The sequence below is a fragment of the Takifugu flavidus genome, chromosome 5 (assembly GCF_003711565.1).
Source record: "Takifugu flavidus isolate HTHZ2018 chromosome 5, ASM371156v2, whole genome shotgun sequence".
Taxonomy (NCBI): domain Eukaryota; kingdom Metazoa; phylum Chordata; class Actinopteri; order Tetraodontiformes; family Tetraodontidae; genus Takifugu; species Takifugu flavidus.
The window spans coordinates 12,594,668-12,610,394 of NC_079524.1; the positions used below are offsets into that span (position 1 = coordinate 12,594,668).

At 44.7% G+C, this 15,727-nt stretch overlaps 1 protein-coding gene across 2 annotated transcripts; it reads left to right on the plus strand.

The window, feature by feature from the left end:
• Positions 1-10,249: 10,249 nt before the first annotated feature.
• Positions 10,250-15,079, plus strand: prdm8b (PR domain containing 8b). 2 transcript variants are annotated; one of them, XM_057033764.1, is made up of 4 exons: positions 10,250-10,598; positions 12,269-12,493; positions 12,976-13,207; positions 13,290-15,079. In XM_057033764.1, exons 2-4 carry the CDS (start codon positions 12,275-12,277, stop codon positions 14,522-14,524), a joined length of 1,686 nt encoding a protein of 561 aa, XP_056889744.1. In that variant the 5' UTR covers positions 10,250-10,598; positions 12,269-12,274; the 3' UTR covers positions 14,525-15,079. The 2 variants fall into 2 exon arrangements, with proteins under 2 accessions (XP_056889744.1, XP_056889745.1); XM_057033765.1 differs by lacking the exon at positions 10,250-10,598 and adding an exon at positions 11,538-12,158.
• The last annotated feature ends 648 nt before the right edge of the window (positions 15,080-15,727 follow it).

Here is a 15,727-nt window from a genome sequence, read left to right on the forward strand (position 1 = left end):
TGCTCTTTGTAGTGGGGGCGTGAGCTAGCCCAGAGAGGCTGATTGTATTAATGCAGCTGCGGCATTATTCATCCAGATGCGAAAGTTTAAAAAATGAAGATTAAACGTCCATAAACAATTAGGAACTTTGAAGGAACTTTGTTATTTCACCAGAATTTTGAAAAACTTGAGAGCTTAATTTCCACTGAAAGTACCTGTGAAAAGAGCATCCCCTCAACCCCAAAGCTTCCCTGAAAAGCCTAAGTAGGCAGATAAATGCAAGAGTGACAATAAAAGCTCCAGGAAATATTTCAAAAGTGGCTAATGTGAGTGAAAAGTCTGCGTTTTAGATTTATCCTAAGTAAAATGGAGAGTTGTTATTTAGGGATGGCTTTTTTCTTTGCGTGTTTGGAGAGCTGAAGAAATTCGAGTTGACTCGCGTGTCTTTGAATGGGTCAAGAACCAGGACTAGAACCAAGAACGACACAGAGAACGAACAGCAAGAGCGCAGCCGCTGATGTGAAAGCAAAGCCTTTCGATTAGTTGTTGCTTCACATGTCAGACCGGGGGGCTCCTGAACCCGGTGACGGGGGCTGATTGTTGAGCGCCATCCCTTTACAGCTTAATGATGGTCCCACAGCAGCCTGTCCCCCAGGGGGGAAAACACTTTTGCGAGAAGAAGGAAGTCCACGAGCCTTGCCGTCGCTTAAGTTGGTAGCGGATAATCGGTCCAACCTTGTCTCCTCCAGCGTGAAATGCAGCCCTCCGTCCCCCCACCTACCCACTCTCGTGTCCAACCACCAGCCCCGGTTCAGAGTGCCCCAGGCGCTCAGGGGCAAGACAGCAAAGGCCAATTGTCGTGTTCAGGGTTCATCTTGCTGATGTTTTTCCCAGCCTGTCACTGAGTTTTTTCACTTCCTCAACGTCAGGAGAAAACTTGTTTCCTCTTGTCCCAGCAGAGAACTTTGCCTTCATTTCAACACTCTGGAATCCAACAGAAGACCCATCACTCTTATCTACAGGGACATTTTGTTTTCCAGGCCCATTCTAATGGAGTATTCAGTCTATTTTACTGTTTGAAATATATCCAATGGATTTTTGTCTTGTGGGTGGAGATGACTTAATCACGTCCTTCCCATGGATTATTAAAAACTCAGAAAAATGATGTTTATATTTTGTTTCTAAGAAAACCCAATTAATTCATGAAAAACAATTAACAAAATCTAGAAGTGCTGTTAGACGCAGTCTTTGTTCTAATAGTCTGAAATGTATAGCTGCTACATTTGACACTAATCTTTACAAATTTTATCCATTTAAAACTTGTTTTTTATGTAAAATGAGTTAAACGTATACAAAACAAGCAGTTACATGAAGACAATTCAAATCTGTAATGTCAGGATTTTATTTCTCATCACGCGTTTGTCCTGAGTGATAGGAGGAGGAATGTGATGATAAATGGGATGTATTTATCTGAAGAATTTCTCCTAGTTCTCAGCTCTTTAGTGGATTTACCTAAGCAGTCACACTTGAGTTCACACACAGACTAACCTCCTCACTCAACTTGACAAGCTTGCCTGTCTGCATTTATTTTGATGACCAGGAGGATCTAGCGCATGTGACAAAGTCCTCAGACAGTCGCTGCCGTTGGTCGGGGGACTTCGACTGCTCCGCCTGGGCATCACAGCTCTTGACAGCTGCCATTTTCGGTGCTGCGCCGCAGCTTCGTAGCCAGCCGAATGCCAGGCCTCCATCGACTTTGGCTCGCTCGCCGCCTTTTCCAGCTCAGGTTTCCAGAAATCAGAGTTGTGGCGACGGCTGGAGTCACCACGATGTCACTGAATATTAGTGACACGGGTCTACGCCCGACCCCGCTGACCCAGAAAACTAAAACCAACCAGGAAATTTGGACTCTGAAACTAGGCTGAGACACACCTTTGAAATGATGCTGGACTGCCCAGTGTGATTACTGGCATCAAGATCATCTAGATTCATGCACCTTGATTTTGATTTAGATCTGAGTAGAGATCCAAGAGTCCATGTAGGTTCTTCTAAGACTGAGCTTGTCTTTGTCCTGTAGAAATTAACAAAAGGAAAAACTGCCACACAGAACCAATTACACAATCATCGGATGTCAGCAAACATCTGTAGCTTTTGGCCCCCATTTGTGCCAACCTTTGTGTTTGAACAAGGAGATGGTTTATTCTGTATCTCCTTCAGATCTTTTGTTTCACATCATCATCAGGATGTGGTTTGTGGTTTGACATAAACTTGCAGAGTCTTAGATATACAAGCTAAAGGCTGCATGTGCAAAACGCTTTATCAATTTGCATGATGAATTTTCATGAATTTCTTTCTTCTTTGATGTTTCTGTCCTGGCCGTATCCTCTGCCCAAGTCAGATGGAACAAATTTACATCTGACCCAGACTGACCCAAAACTGCATGACGTACAGTATGTTCTCTCCTATTCTTTGCTCATATTGTCTGCCTGTTCTCCCTTTCATTTTGAAATTTAGCATGTAAGTATTTTCAAGTGGGCAACGTTATGAGAAAGTTACAATTTGGGACACTAAAGAGTTCAAGTTTTAAACTGTATGTAACCTCGTGGATTTCCTGGTTTTCCACTGTTGGCTGTGCAGGATAAATGGAGAGTATTGTGTCGGTTATGGAGCATGACATCAAAGCAGAATTTCTTTCAAAAAAGAAGAAAGGTCTTCCTTTATTGTCTGTGTCACTCTGAAGAACACATGATTCAGGATTTTCCTCATCCTTGAATAAATAATCTGAATGTTTTTTCTACCAGAGAGTGCCTGTGATTTGATAAATTGACATCATTTGTCAGAATGATTGTTCCTCCTGAGAGCAGGAAATAACCGAGTTAGTGGATTTCTCAGAAGTGTAATCAATAGACGTTCCTTGCCTGATGACAGAAACACTCATCATACATGAAGAATCACACTGGCCACACCAAACACATTCATCCACTTTTGTAAGTGGGAACATGACGAAAGAGCACAACATTATAGTCTTCTCACCCCTGCTTTGTTGGGAGTGATGGAACAGGAACCACTGTTTGTTTGATCAGGAAGCTCTTTATTCCAGTTGGTCCAAAATCTGCATCTGTTTTGTGTTTACCATTACAAATGCCATGTATTTCATGTTGTCATGGAACAAACATGATGACATGTTCCACGTGGAATAAACGAAACGCTGCTAATCAAACCAGTGTGCCATATCACCGGCCAACCGCAACCACCCACAGCAAAAATCAGCAGAGGAATCAGAGGTCCAATGAGCTCCATGTGCGAGGTGATATATGGAGGAAAACACAGTTTAAAACTCAAAGTTTCTGAATGCCTTCTGGGGCAGGAGCAGGAGATGTCTTTGGGTAAACAAATGACATGAGGAGAAAAGCTTTACATTAAGTAAAGATGATTCTGTGGTACGCCGTAGATCTGGACACCAATGGTAGATAGAACCTCTTCAGAGATGCCGGATTTTGTATCAAAGCATATCCATGAAAGCCAACAGAATACCGTGGAGACCAATGCAGTCGTAGGCTTTTTATTCCAAAGTTTGACGCTGTCAGATACATTCACCATTGAGCTGGCGGATGTATCTTCTGTTGAAGACTTCTCCAGATCGGTCCACGAGTGTCCATGTGACCATCGGCTAACAAGCTCCATTTCAGCCCCCCGGTCACATCCATGTAATGTACAACAGAGAGCCGCACTGTGATCCCTTTAAGGGCAGCACCGTTTTAACGCCATCTCCCACCACTGTGTGAACTTTTAATGCGATTACCGGCCACATCGGATGACATGAGCTCAGGCCACGGCGTCCGGTTTCCCAAAGGGAACATAAGAGATTTGGATGGATGGTGGGCGATAACCCTCCTCATCCCTCCTGGCAATCATTGTAGCCTCCTTCTCTGGTCAGCCTCTAATTTCCAAAGGGTCGCTAATCTAATCTTAAAGGACTGTGACAGTAATGAGTGCTGGGGATGTGCGGTTCGAGGCTGCAGGATTAAATGGGCGCAGTTACAATACCAGTAAACCCGGGCCAATCTCAGCAATATTTAGCAGGACGTTGAGCTGCAGTGCCTGAGCTCCAAGTCACGTTAGCTTAACACCCAGCGTCACTCAAGCACAAAGGGGAGGGGAGGTGTGTGTGCATGTGTGGGCGATTAGATTCGAGCCGGGACAAGCGACTGAATGGCTCACATACTTGGCTTAGCTTTGACACATTTGTTGCTTCGGAACTCTTTTGCTCCAACTTCCTCGGGCAGTTTGAGTGGATTTGCCTGGATGCCCCCTCAGCTTTCTGAACTCCAGTGAGAGGCTCATCCATCACCACTGCAATTACAGCAGATTGCTTCATTTGCACCTGAAATTTGGAAGCCTCCTGCACCAGTGGCGGGCTCCCTCACTGAATCGTCTCTTTATTCTGGCTGCATTTCTTATAAAACAATCAGGATCGGATTGCAGAGGTGTTCCATTGCACTCATTTGCACATTCTCTTTCACTTGAAGCCAAGAATATGAGACCAATTAAGAGTATGTGCACGGCCCATCCTGTATCCTGGCAGGAGTCCCAAGAACATGTTTCTTTGGTCGAGTAAACCTCATCCTGGTCCCAAAACCACATAAGACAAAAGAAGCCTGGTGGCTCGAGCCAGGCTCCAAGGACAACGGGAGGAGATCATGGAGGGAATTAGGAGGTTCCCTCGGGAGCAGAAGAGATGATGATGTTGGTGTTGTGGGACAAATCTGCTGTGATCCGCCCCCCCCCCCCACGTGTAATTTAGAGGACAATGCGGTCTGCTCGACCCTGACATGACAAAAATGAGGTCGATGAAGCCAGAGTGCGTGACCCCTGAGCCAGTGTGAGGAAAACAGTGCCGGGGGCAATGCGGCACTTTGTTAAAACCCGGGGTTCACACATCAGCGGTGGGTCCTTTGCTCGACTTAATGTCTGTAAGAAGAAAAAGCTTCAAAGTGATTATGGCCTGACATGGTCATCCATGTCATCTGAGGTCAGAAGTTAAAGGACCCCTGGTGACTGTTGCCACGTCCAAAGATGGTGGCGCCCCCCTGACTTCAGCTGCATACCAGGCATCGCTGGAGGTCCAGAAGGATTTATTATCTTTTGTGATTGATGCCACCATGCAAATACAGCCAGCCATATGGTGGTGCAGCAATATGGAGGATGTGAAGGACGAGCAGTCATCATTTCATAGCAGTCAGTCAGACGAGTCTAACGCGTCTTTACGGCCCTGTTGCAACTTAAATCAAACTAAACTAAATTAAAATGTTGAAAATAATACATGGGATTTTACTTTTAATTTGCTTCCGTAGCTGTAAGATGAAATCATTATTAAATGAAACTTTATCCCTCTTGGGACCGGTTCTGAAGAAGGTTCTGTGTGGCTTTTTGATTCTTGTTCTCACTGCTTTAGTGTCTGCAGCCCCCCCCCTCCCCCCCCTTCCCAACCTCAGCCTCCCCCCGTGGTCTTTTTCTGTTTCCGTGCGTCTTTGTGCCGTTCAGATGAAACTTTGATGCACTTATGGAACGCGGACGCGTCCCTGTGCTGGGAGTGTGAGGGTCTGCGCCTCCCCAAGCACGGCCGCATCCTCAAACGCCCTCCACTCGGCAGCTGTGTCCCACTGTTTGCTTTAAAGCGAGGCCTCGCCGCTGCCACACACCACGCTCGACTGGCCGACGGCGTCCCAGCAGGATGCGGTCGTGTGTTTGCTTTTAGCTCCGCTCTTCTATTCTCCAAGGCTGGTTCGGGGAAGGGGAAGGGGGGTGCGGTTGGCCCTGATAGTGTTGACAGACTCTCCTCAAGGTAGCCCCCATCAATTGTCATCTGCATCTTCTCTTCACATCAACCTTTTCCTGTGAATTCTCACTAAAAGCAGCAGCTGTGTGTGTTTGTGTCGAGGCAGGAAGGGCTGAGGCCAGAGGAACCCAAAACAGGCCTTAGCTCGGCTGCTTTTCTGGCAGCTTGTGAGGGTGAGGTGACACAGGTTTGGAAAAGGCTCCTTCCCTGGCTCCTCCCACTTTCTGGGACAGGCAACCTCAGATGGGTGGAAATGTTTATGTCACTTTACTTTTGGACCCATAGAGGGGAAAGTTGGCTTGTGCTGAGTTTGTTTGAAGGTCCTGAAAGCAGCGAACATGAAAAAATTCTGGGAGAGGGATGCAAATTGTGTCGTTGAGTCGTGTCCCCTTTGGACCCCTCCCACAGTAATCACTGTTATTGGTGCCAGGACGGGTCCAAGAAGACTGAGCAACAAAGAGACAAAAAGGATCTACATCAGAAAAAAAGCCATCAAAAGGAGGGCAGGTCAGAGGTGGATCTGGGAGCCCTGCGGTCTGTGTGAGCCATGTCTAAAGAAACGTCTTCTTGTGCAGAAGAATAGACAGATCTCCTGTCCAGATTATGCAGATCATGTGTGTAATATGAAGATTTAATCTCCAGAAATTAGGATTTGAGCACTGAGATCAGATCTGCTCTCAATCAAACCTGCACACCAGCTCTCCTCTCCTCTCCTCTCCTCTCCTCTCCTCTCCTCTCCTCTCCTCTCCTCTCCTCTCCTCTCCTCTCCTCTCCTCTCCCCTCCCCTCCCCTCCTCCTCTCCTCTCTCCTCTCCTCTCCTCTCCTCTCCTCTCCTCTTCCTCCTTCCCTCTCTCTCTCCCTCTCTCCCTCCCTCTGTTCAGAGCTCGCTGTGTTTTTGGCAGTTACCACTGACCATCATAAATGTCATTGCCAATTTTTGTGAAAACTGGCACATATGGCAGCTGAAGTGCCATATGCCATACAGAATATTTTTTGGCCGTTTCCCCCATTTGTATAATCGCTGGATCCGGTATAAAAGCGGCTCATTATTAATTCATTCCTTCCCGTTTTGCCCCCCATTCATTCCAGTTTGTGTTTTTTCCTCCATCTTCCTCAGCTTTTGTGTTTTTTTAGCTGTCCACCACAAGCTTCTTGAACACACAGCAGAGGGATTAAAGAGTTGTGTTAATTTAAAGATAAATGTAGAAATTATCCCCATTACAGAGGTCCTTCATGAAGAAGTCTTGTTAATATTTAACATTCATCGGACGGACGACGGACGGACGGACGGACGGACGGACGGACAGACAGACAGACAGACAGACAGACAGACAGACAGACAGACAGATCTATCTGTCCATTTAGGCTGTCTGACTCCAGTTTACATATATTCTTTCTTCCTTCTCTCTGCCTAACCAGTTTCTTAAACCAGTTTAACCAGTTATGCTCACAAACTATAACCATAACTTTTGATCCTCTCCTCTCCTCTCCTCTCCTCTCCTCTCCTCTCCTCTCCTCCTCCTCTCCTCTCCTCTCCTCTCCTCATCATAAGGATCATCCCATCATTTTTCCTCTCTATCTGCAGCATCAAGAGTCTTTACAATCACTTTTAAAAGAAGAAAAGGTGAAACACCTCAGAAACACCTCATTATTAGAGGTACAGGGATCATTCCTGGATGTAGAAAACACCATTTCTGGCATATTCTAAACAAGGACAAGAGATTTCCAATTAAAATATCTGCTATATGTGAACATATCTGGTCCAGACACTGACAGGGACGATAAAACTACATAATGTATAATTGGAAAGAACACAATGTAAAAGAATAAATAAATCAGCTGACTAAATAAAGTAATTCTGTTGTTTCCCTCACACTTTTCCCTGACGAGCTGTCACTATTGTGCTCAAAGCAAAGGTGAATCTGTTGGTGTGTGTGTGTGTGTGTGTGTGTGTGTGTGATCCTTTAAAAAATCATGCTCCCATCCTTGGATTTATTAAACAGCTTCGTTGGGAACAATAACTGCCAACACTATCAAAGCCGACAACTTTGATGGGTGAACGTGGTTTCCTCCAGTGTCTTTATACATCAAAGACCAATGCATTAATCTCCCTTTTCCCCCTCCTTTTTTCTTTGCCAACGCAGGAAACACGTCTAATATTTGATGAGATGTGTTGACAGTGACCAGAAATCAAGCTAGGAAATGTTTTGGGTTTTTTTTAAAATACTTTTTCTTTTACTGTGAGGAATAGATCAAAGCAAAAGTTTGATTTAAGAGTTATTTGGGTTTTTCCTGATTAATATTCAGACAGGCCTTTTGGCTCGTGATGACAAAAACAGGATTCTGTCAGAAACTGGGGAGGCTCTTACTCACAAGAACGTTCCCACAAGATGTTTTGTGATGAAGGTAAATGAATCGTGTTGCGGGCAACAGTGTTTGTCAGGCAGGACTCGCTGAACTGGTAATCCCACCTGATGGGAACATCAGCTGGTTAATGCACGACAAGAACACCGACTGTTGATGGTGACGGTGTAGGTTTTCATCTTTTAGTCATGTCTCTGTTCCTTCCTTTTTCAGATATGTTAATTCAATTCAGTTCAATTTCAATCTCATGGGACCACGCCCACTTCTACAGTAATGTAGCATTTAGGACGTTGGTAGCTGATGCTAATCCTGGGTGGTAAAGATGACAGTGCAGAATATACATTAGGGATTAAGGTTCTTGGGATTAAAGGGTCGAAACACTGTTTTCCACAACATCCCACCCACAGATTTGATTTTAACTGCTTTGAGGTGTCGTCTCAGGGCTTTAATCATGATCAAATCACAGAACCATTACTATCAAAAATAAATCAAAATAAATTTCAGCATCAGATGCATCTGAAAAGCTTGTTGTTTTATTTCCATTGTTTTCGTACTTCTGGTGACCTCGGGACAGGTATTGACTGAGAAAGACACACACACACGCGTGTGCGCACCACACACACACACACACGCACACACACACACACACACACACACACACAGATTACAACAGACAGGAGCAGAAAAACTTGAAAAAGTCAAAGATCTAAAAAAGAAAATCTTTAAATTAAAAAAACAAAACATTGCAGACACACGTGGATGAAATTAGCCTCATATAAAATTTCAAATTTCTTTCAATACATTTCAGAAGCAGATGGAATTTTTACAGTCTGAAGCATCGACTGAGCTCAAACTTCCAGAAAGCTGCGATCCGTGCGCCCGATTCTCCACAAGGTTTGAACTTCAACAATTTCTTCGAATCTCTTTAATCTCTTAATTCAAGCATTCCATCACGCCTGTTTGAAAACCTTCAACAAGACAGAAGCAGGCAAATATAAAGATTACAGGAATCCAAACATGATATTCAAAGTGTTTATTTTTTTAACTTCAGACAAAAATGTAATTAATTTTTTCCACTCAATTTTACACCTTTTAGACAAAATAATCAGGTCATCTTCACCAATTTTTCCCGTTTTAATTGTAAATATAAAAGCTTTATTTTTTTATCAAATCTAAAATGAAGAAATAATTAAAGCACTGATTTTATAATGGAAGTTTAATCAGATTAATCACTTGCTTCATCCTTCAGTCATTTATTTTGTTTAAGACACCTTTATAGTTAAAATGGCCATTGTTGATTTTTAAAATGTTTTAATCTTCATAAAATAGAAAAGCACTCGATTCACTATCAAAGTCTTAACAATCCTCTTTTTACAGCTCATTTGTCATGTGAAAAAATAATTTTAGCACACAATCACGTTCGCTCAGTCACTTTTAAGCCTTTCACTCACTCCTAATCTGACAACAATCAGATTTTATGAAGGCCTGAATTTGTTCAAAAATGTGCTACTTGCAAACATAAAAGTAGTTTCCTCGTCACCTGACCTGGATTATCCTCTCCTGTCACTCCAAAAGTGTCAGCCTCGATGCAAATTATACACTGGCGCCCCCTAAATGAGCCCGAACACAGTACACGCGCACGCACAGCGGCAGCGGCCTGGAGAGGAACCTTCCCCGGCATCCACAGCCGCTGTGGCCGCCTCTCCGAGGCAGAGATAGTGGGGGCCAAGTCCGCCAAACTACATTAAATACAGCAGTCTTGGAATTAACCCGGACTGGAAAGATTTGCTTTAATTATAAAAATTATTCTAACTATACTGCTAATAATGCATTTGACTTTTAATAGCACCTGACTCTTACAAGCACCAACTATTGTGATTAAAATTACAATAATAATGGGGGGGTGGGGGTCTGTTCTGGGGCGGGGGTGGTGGGGGGGGAGTTCTCATCCGTCTGCTTGTCCATAAATCGCATCAAATGACAGTCGGCCAGTGAAGAGTTAAAGGGAGGAGACGGAGAGTGACACGCCTCATTGGGTAGATTATGTGCCGCAAACAAAAAGTGTGTGTCGATGTGCCAGTCAGCCAGAGCATCGGGCCCCATCTGCACGCCTCTCTTTCTCTCTCCATTCTCTCCATCCCCTCTCTCTCTCTCTCTTTATCAGCTCTCTCTACCCCGCCTGGTCACTTCCACAGAGTATCAGCTGCACTGTCACTTTCACCGGGGGAAGAGATGCGCTGACAGCACGGAGCAGCCTGCAGGAGCGCATCACCGTCTCCATCACCGTCGCCCCGCTTGTTTTCGGGGCTTGTGGTTTCATTTTGGTGCAAACGGGCTTTTATTTTTTATTATCCGCAGCGACGCCCACAACTGAATTTGTGGATTATTGTTCCCCCCCATATCTGCGGAGAAAAAGGTGAGTCTGAGCTGTGTTTGGCTTTCGGATGTAGTTTTTTCTGAGAGGAGGGGGAAGGTTTCGGGTTTGGTTTTACGCGCACATCCTGGGAGCGACGCAAGGGGAGAAAGCAGATGCGCTGCGGACAAAACGCGCCATTCAGCCTCTGATTTAAGAGGTTTCTGCCCTTCACCGATAGAGCAGATGGGTGTTAAAACAGCCCCACGACACGCACACCCTCCACCCCACCCGCAGCGGCTTTAAACAGGAGGCAGGCTGGTTTCCCTCGGATCCTGGATGCGGGAATCCTTTTTGTTCCGGCCGGATCTTTAATGGGGATCAGTCATCACGATTCCTGCTAGTTTTTAATCTCTCTTGTTTGCCGGTGTTGTTCATCTCTAATCCTCGAATTAAAATGAGGTTTCCGGGGAAAATATCGGCCCACAGCCGGGTTTGGAGAGGTTCCCCACATGCACCGTGCGCGAATGCTTCTCCAGAGAACCGATCTGTTCTCATGAAGTTATGAAACCTCATCGCAGAAAAATGAAAACCATGAGATAAAACCGGGTTTGGCGTTTAAATTTAGCAGCTTAAAAAGACAAATATTGTAGAGTGCAATCACAAAACAACACACACTTTTGGGGGGGGTCATAGTTCATCTTTTCCCCGCGTGTCATCACTGTCGCAAATCTGCGGTTACTTCCGGGTGGGAACCCAAAAACATTTAATTTCGTAATAATTTTCACCTGAAAGCTTGAATCTTATTATATCGCAGAAAAATCAACATTTTTTTAATCTTGTATAAAAGCACTAGAAAATAAATCTAATAAATTAGAAAATTATAAATAAGGGGAAAAATGAGGTGCAACAATATTCTGTGTCATTATTTCAGCAATTAGGGAAGACCGATTAGAGCCGATCCGGAGGCAATGAGAGCCTCTAAATCGTCCTTTTTGTGTCCACTTCCCCTCATTTATTTCCGAGCCGCGGCGCGTCAGGTGCAGTTTTGCGCGCCGCGGCCTCGTTGTTGCCTCTTTAACGGCGTGCGGGAGGAGCGAAGGGCGTGAAAGAGGGACACATTCAGAGGTTAGAAAAGGGGAGAAAAGAAATAATTAACCGGTCCTGCTGCTTTAATTACAGTCTCAGAGGGGAACGTGGCGGATTATGCTAATGAGGCGGCATACGCTGCCGCTTGTAGAGGGAGAGGAAGGCTGGCTGACGTGAAATCACTGACTTTGACAGTCCACTTGAAACCCATTGGACATGCTGTCTCCACTGGACACGCACCTTGAGAGCTTTTATTGTGGACACTAAGATGAGGCTGGAAAACGTTGCAGAAGATGCAACAACTCGACCCGCAGCAAAGAAAAGTGCAACCTGCTGCTAAAAACTGCAGAAATACAATTATTTACACACCCAACAATAATAAGGACGATTATTGTAGTAATTGGGACTTTAAGAGTTTTTTTTGTATAAATGACATATTAATTAATTGGAAAGCCTGGAAAATCAGGCCCCAAATGGCGCCTTCGACAGATTTTACCCCACTCTGCCTCGGATTTATTTGCAGGGACAATTCGAGTAAATGAAAAGATTTTCAACAACTATTTATTTTCTATTTCCATGGAACGTTTATGAGAAAATAAAGAGAACGCGGCCCTTAACTGACGGTTGCTCTCCTGTCCCCGCAGTGTGAAATGGAGGAGTCCAGCTCTCAGAAGTTGGTGTGGGATGGAGACGCCAAGGCCGTCCAGCAGTGTCTCACCGACATTTTTACGAGCGTCTACACCACGTGTGACATCCCGGAAAACGCCATTTTCGGGCCCTGCGTGTTGAGCCACACGTCGCTGTACGACAGCATCGCCTTCATCGCGCTCAAGTCCACCGACAAACGCACAGCCCCCTACATCTTCAGGGTAAGAGGCTCCTTTGCTCCTCTTTATCCGTTTAAATTGGTTTTATTTAAAGTAATCCCTGGTGCTTACATTTAAGAGTACGGTGCGCAATTAAATTGAGAACCACGAATCAGAATAATTTTCTTGTCGCGCATCCTAAAAATGAGCAGGCATATCCCGAGATTTTCCTAAACACAAGATGATAAAGGCATTAAATAGATCTTAAATTGTTACAGAGTATTTTTTTTTTTTAAAAAGGTTATTGTTGTCTTTTTATGAATTGATTTAAAAAATAAAAAAGCTATTTCTTTTCTTCCTCAATCCTCTTCTGTGGTTGTTAAAATAATTTTTAAAAATTCTCATATTGTCATTATCCCCTGTCTTCTGTATTATTTTTCATGAATGAAACATCTCATTATTTTTTAAAATAAATAGTTTTCCTGTATTTGAATGCATTTTATTCGTTGGTGTGTCTCATCGTAATGGCTCTGGTCCCCCCACAGGTGGACACCTCGGCGGCCAACAGCACCTCGGAGGGTCTGATGTGGCTGCGGCTCGTCCAGTCAGCCCGGGACAAAGAGGAGCAGAACCTGGAGGCCTACGTGAAGAACGGGCAGCTTTTCTACCGCTCTCTGCGCCGGATTGAGAAGGACGAGGAGCTGCTAGTCTGGTACGGCAAAGACCTCATCGACCTGCTGCTGCTCAGCTCCAGCCGAGCTCCCGTCAAGAGCAAAGGTGAGAAAATGGACTCAGTTTTTTTCCGAAGACCTGAAGAACATGTGTTGTTCATCGTGACTGATCTCTCTTCTCCTGCCAGGCTCATCTCACCACTCCTGTCCAGACTGCAGCCAGCGGTTCCAGTTTGAGTTTCCCTTCTTGGCCCACCTTCGGTTCCGTTGCACCAAGAGACTGCAGAACCTCACGGGTCCTGAGGAGGAATCCGTCAAAGATGGCAGCGCGGAGCGACCCAACGCGACCCCCACGAGGACCAGCCCAAAGCTGGGCCGCTCAGAGGTCTTTGGTAGCCCTCAGGATAGTAACAAACCATCCACAGACTTTCACAACCTGGCCCGGGATCTGGAGAACAACCGCACTAGCCCGCCCAGCGATAGGGAGGCCGAAATCTGCAGCGAGAGCTCTGGGAAGAGGAAGTTCTCGGAGATAGAGGACAGGCAACCGCTTCCACATTCCAAATCTAAAGATGAGCTAGCCACATCTGCGCAGAACTACAGAGGAGCTTACGGCCTGGAGGAGAACCACAGGTCCTTCTCTCCAACAGGCTCCACGCAGCTCGGCGAAGGCAAACGCAGCGCCTTCACCGAGGTGAAGAAGTCCCCCCAGAACCTCAAGAAAAACCTCCAGAGTTCCAATTCCGAGAACAAAGATGGCGGACGTCCCACCGGCAACCCGGTGGAGAAGCACCTGAACATCAGGCAGGTGCTGTCAGAGACGCAGCCGCCTCAGATCTCCACCATAGGCAGCGCCTTCACCTCTGTCGGCCAGCAGAGCGACAGCAGCAGCGGTGAGAGGAAGAGCGCCTTCAGCCAGCCTTCCCGCTCCTCTTTCTCCCAGATCTCACCGCTGGTGATGCCTCCCAAGCTGCTGGACTGCCACCCGGCAATGGGCGACACCATCTCCTCCAGCAGGCTCTACCAGGCCGACCACCTCGCCGCCAAGCTGCAGGGCGCGGAACTGGGGGCCAACTGCCCCGTGCCGGGTGGCATGGCCAAGCAGAACCCCTTTGTCTACGCCACCGCCTTCTGGCCGAAGAACTCGGGGCCCATCCAGCTCCAGATGCCCTCGGCGCTCACGCTCCTGCCGCCATCCTTCACCTCTCTGTGCCTGCCCGCCCAGAACTGGTGTGCCAAATGCAATGCCTCCTTCCGCATGACCTCGGACTTGGTTTACCACATGCGGTCGCACCACAAAAAGGAGTTCGCCATGGAGCCCCTGGTCAAGCGGCGGCGCGAGGAGAAGCTCAAATGCCCCATTTGTAACGAGTCCTTCCGGGAGAGGCATCACCTGTCACGTCACATGACCTCCCATAACTGACTCGCACAGAGCGCGACCACGCGTGGATTTAAGTCGTCCGTGGAGATAAAACGTAAAGATACCCCCCCGATTTCACCTTGCACTTGTTTTCACTTTGATAACTCTTTTGTTCTTTTTTTTTTATTTTGGCTCTTCTGTACATAATGTCCTGTTTTGGGTGTATGCAAATGAGTTTTGACTCCAAATGAATCTATTTATGAGACACTTAACATAAGGGAAGATTTAAATATGTCTAAATGTACAGTAAGTTGTATTTTATATCCTATAAATTCAAATGTAGTCACTCATCATGATTTCAATCTGGTTTTTGTTTTTCATGCTCATAGACACAAACTGGGATTATTGTCAGACTATGATTAAGAGTGCATGTAATATGAGATAATATCGATTTAAGATGCAGTCTATTGTAAATGATTTGTTTAATTTGAAATACAAAGTGTCATATTTTGTGTCAGTGGGGAACAGTTTCTGTGTTTATTCCTTTTGCGAAATTTACTACTTGATAGTTTATCTAATCATGTTGAATGCATTGACAATAAAATAGATTTATTTTCAGCCTTCCTGTTTTGATTGAATTTTTTTTAATAGAAACTAAAATGGTTCATAAAAAAACAAAAAATATAAATGTTCATATTTATTTGTATTTATTAAGTCATTGTTTTAATTTAACAATATCCATATACTTTTAATATGGTTTGAATTCAGCATTTAAAAGCAGTGTTAAGACCATCAAAAAATTTTTTTAATTATTACTAGCATTTCAGAATCTTGTTTTAATGTTGTTTTAACTTAAATAAATCCCACCACACTCACGCGGATGATCTGATTGTGCTAGTTGTTCTTAATATTAATATTTTATCAGTTATTAATTTATGTACCATTCATTTATTGACGCTCATAAAGGCAAATATAACATTTCCCGCGAAACCACGATTTTGTGTTCTCGTTTAAACGCCGTGAATTTAAAAATAAAAATAAAAATCGGGAAATATATAATTGAAAATCGGGCTGGTTGTTTGATTCACAGCACAAACACATGACCAGCATCTGCATTCAGGATTATAATGAATTTATTGGATTAGCCTCTTTTCTATTGTCAAAACTCACTAAAACAAAAGGCCGTGCGTGTAGGCAAACACCAAATACAGAAATACGTCTTGGACTTCGTGGCAGCAAAAACTGTGAGGAGACAAAGAAAAAATA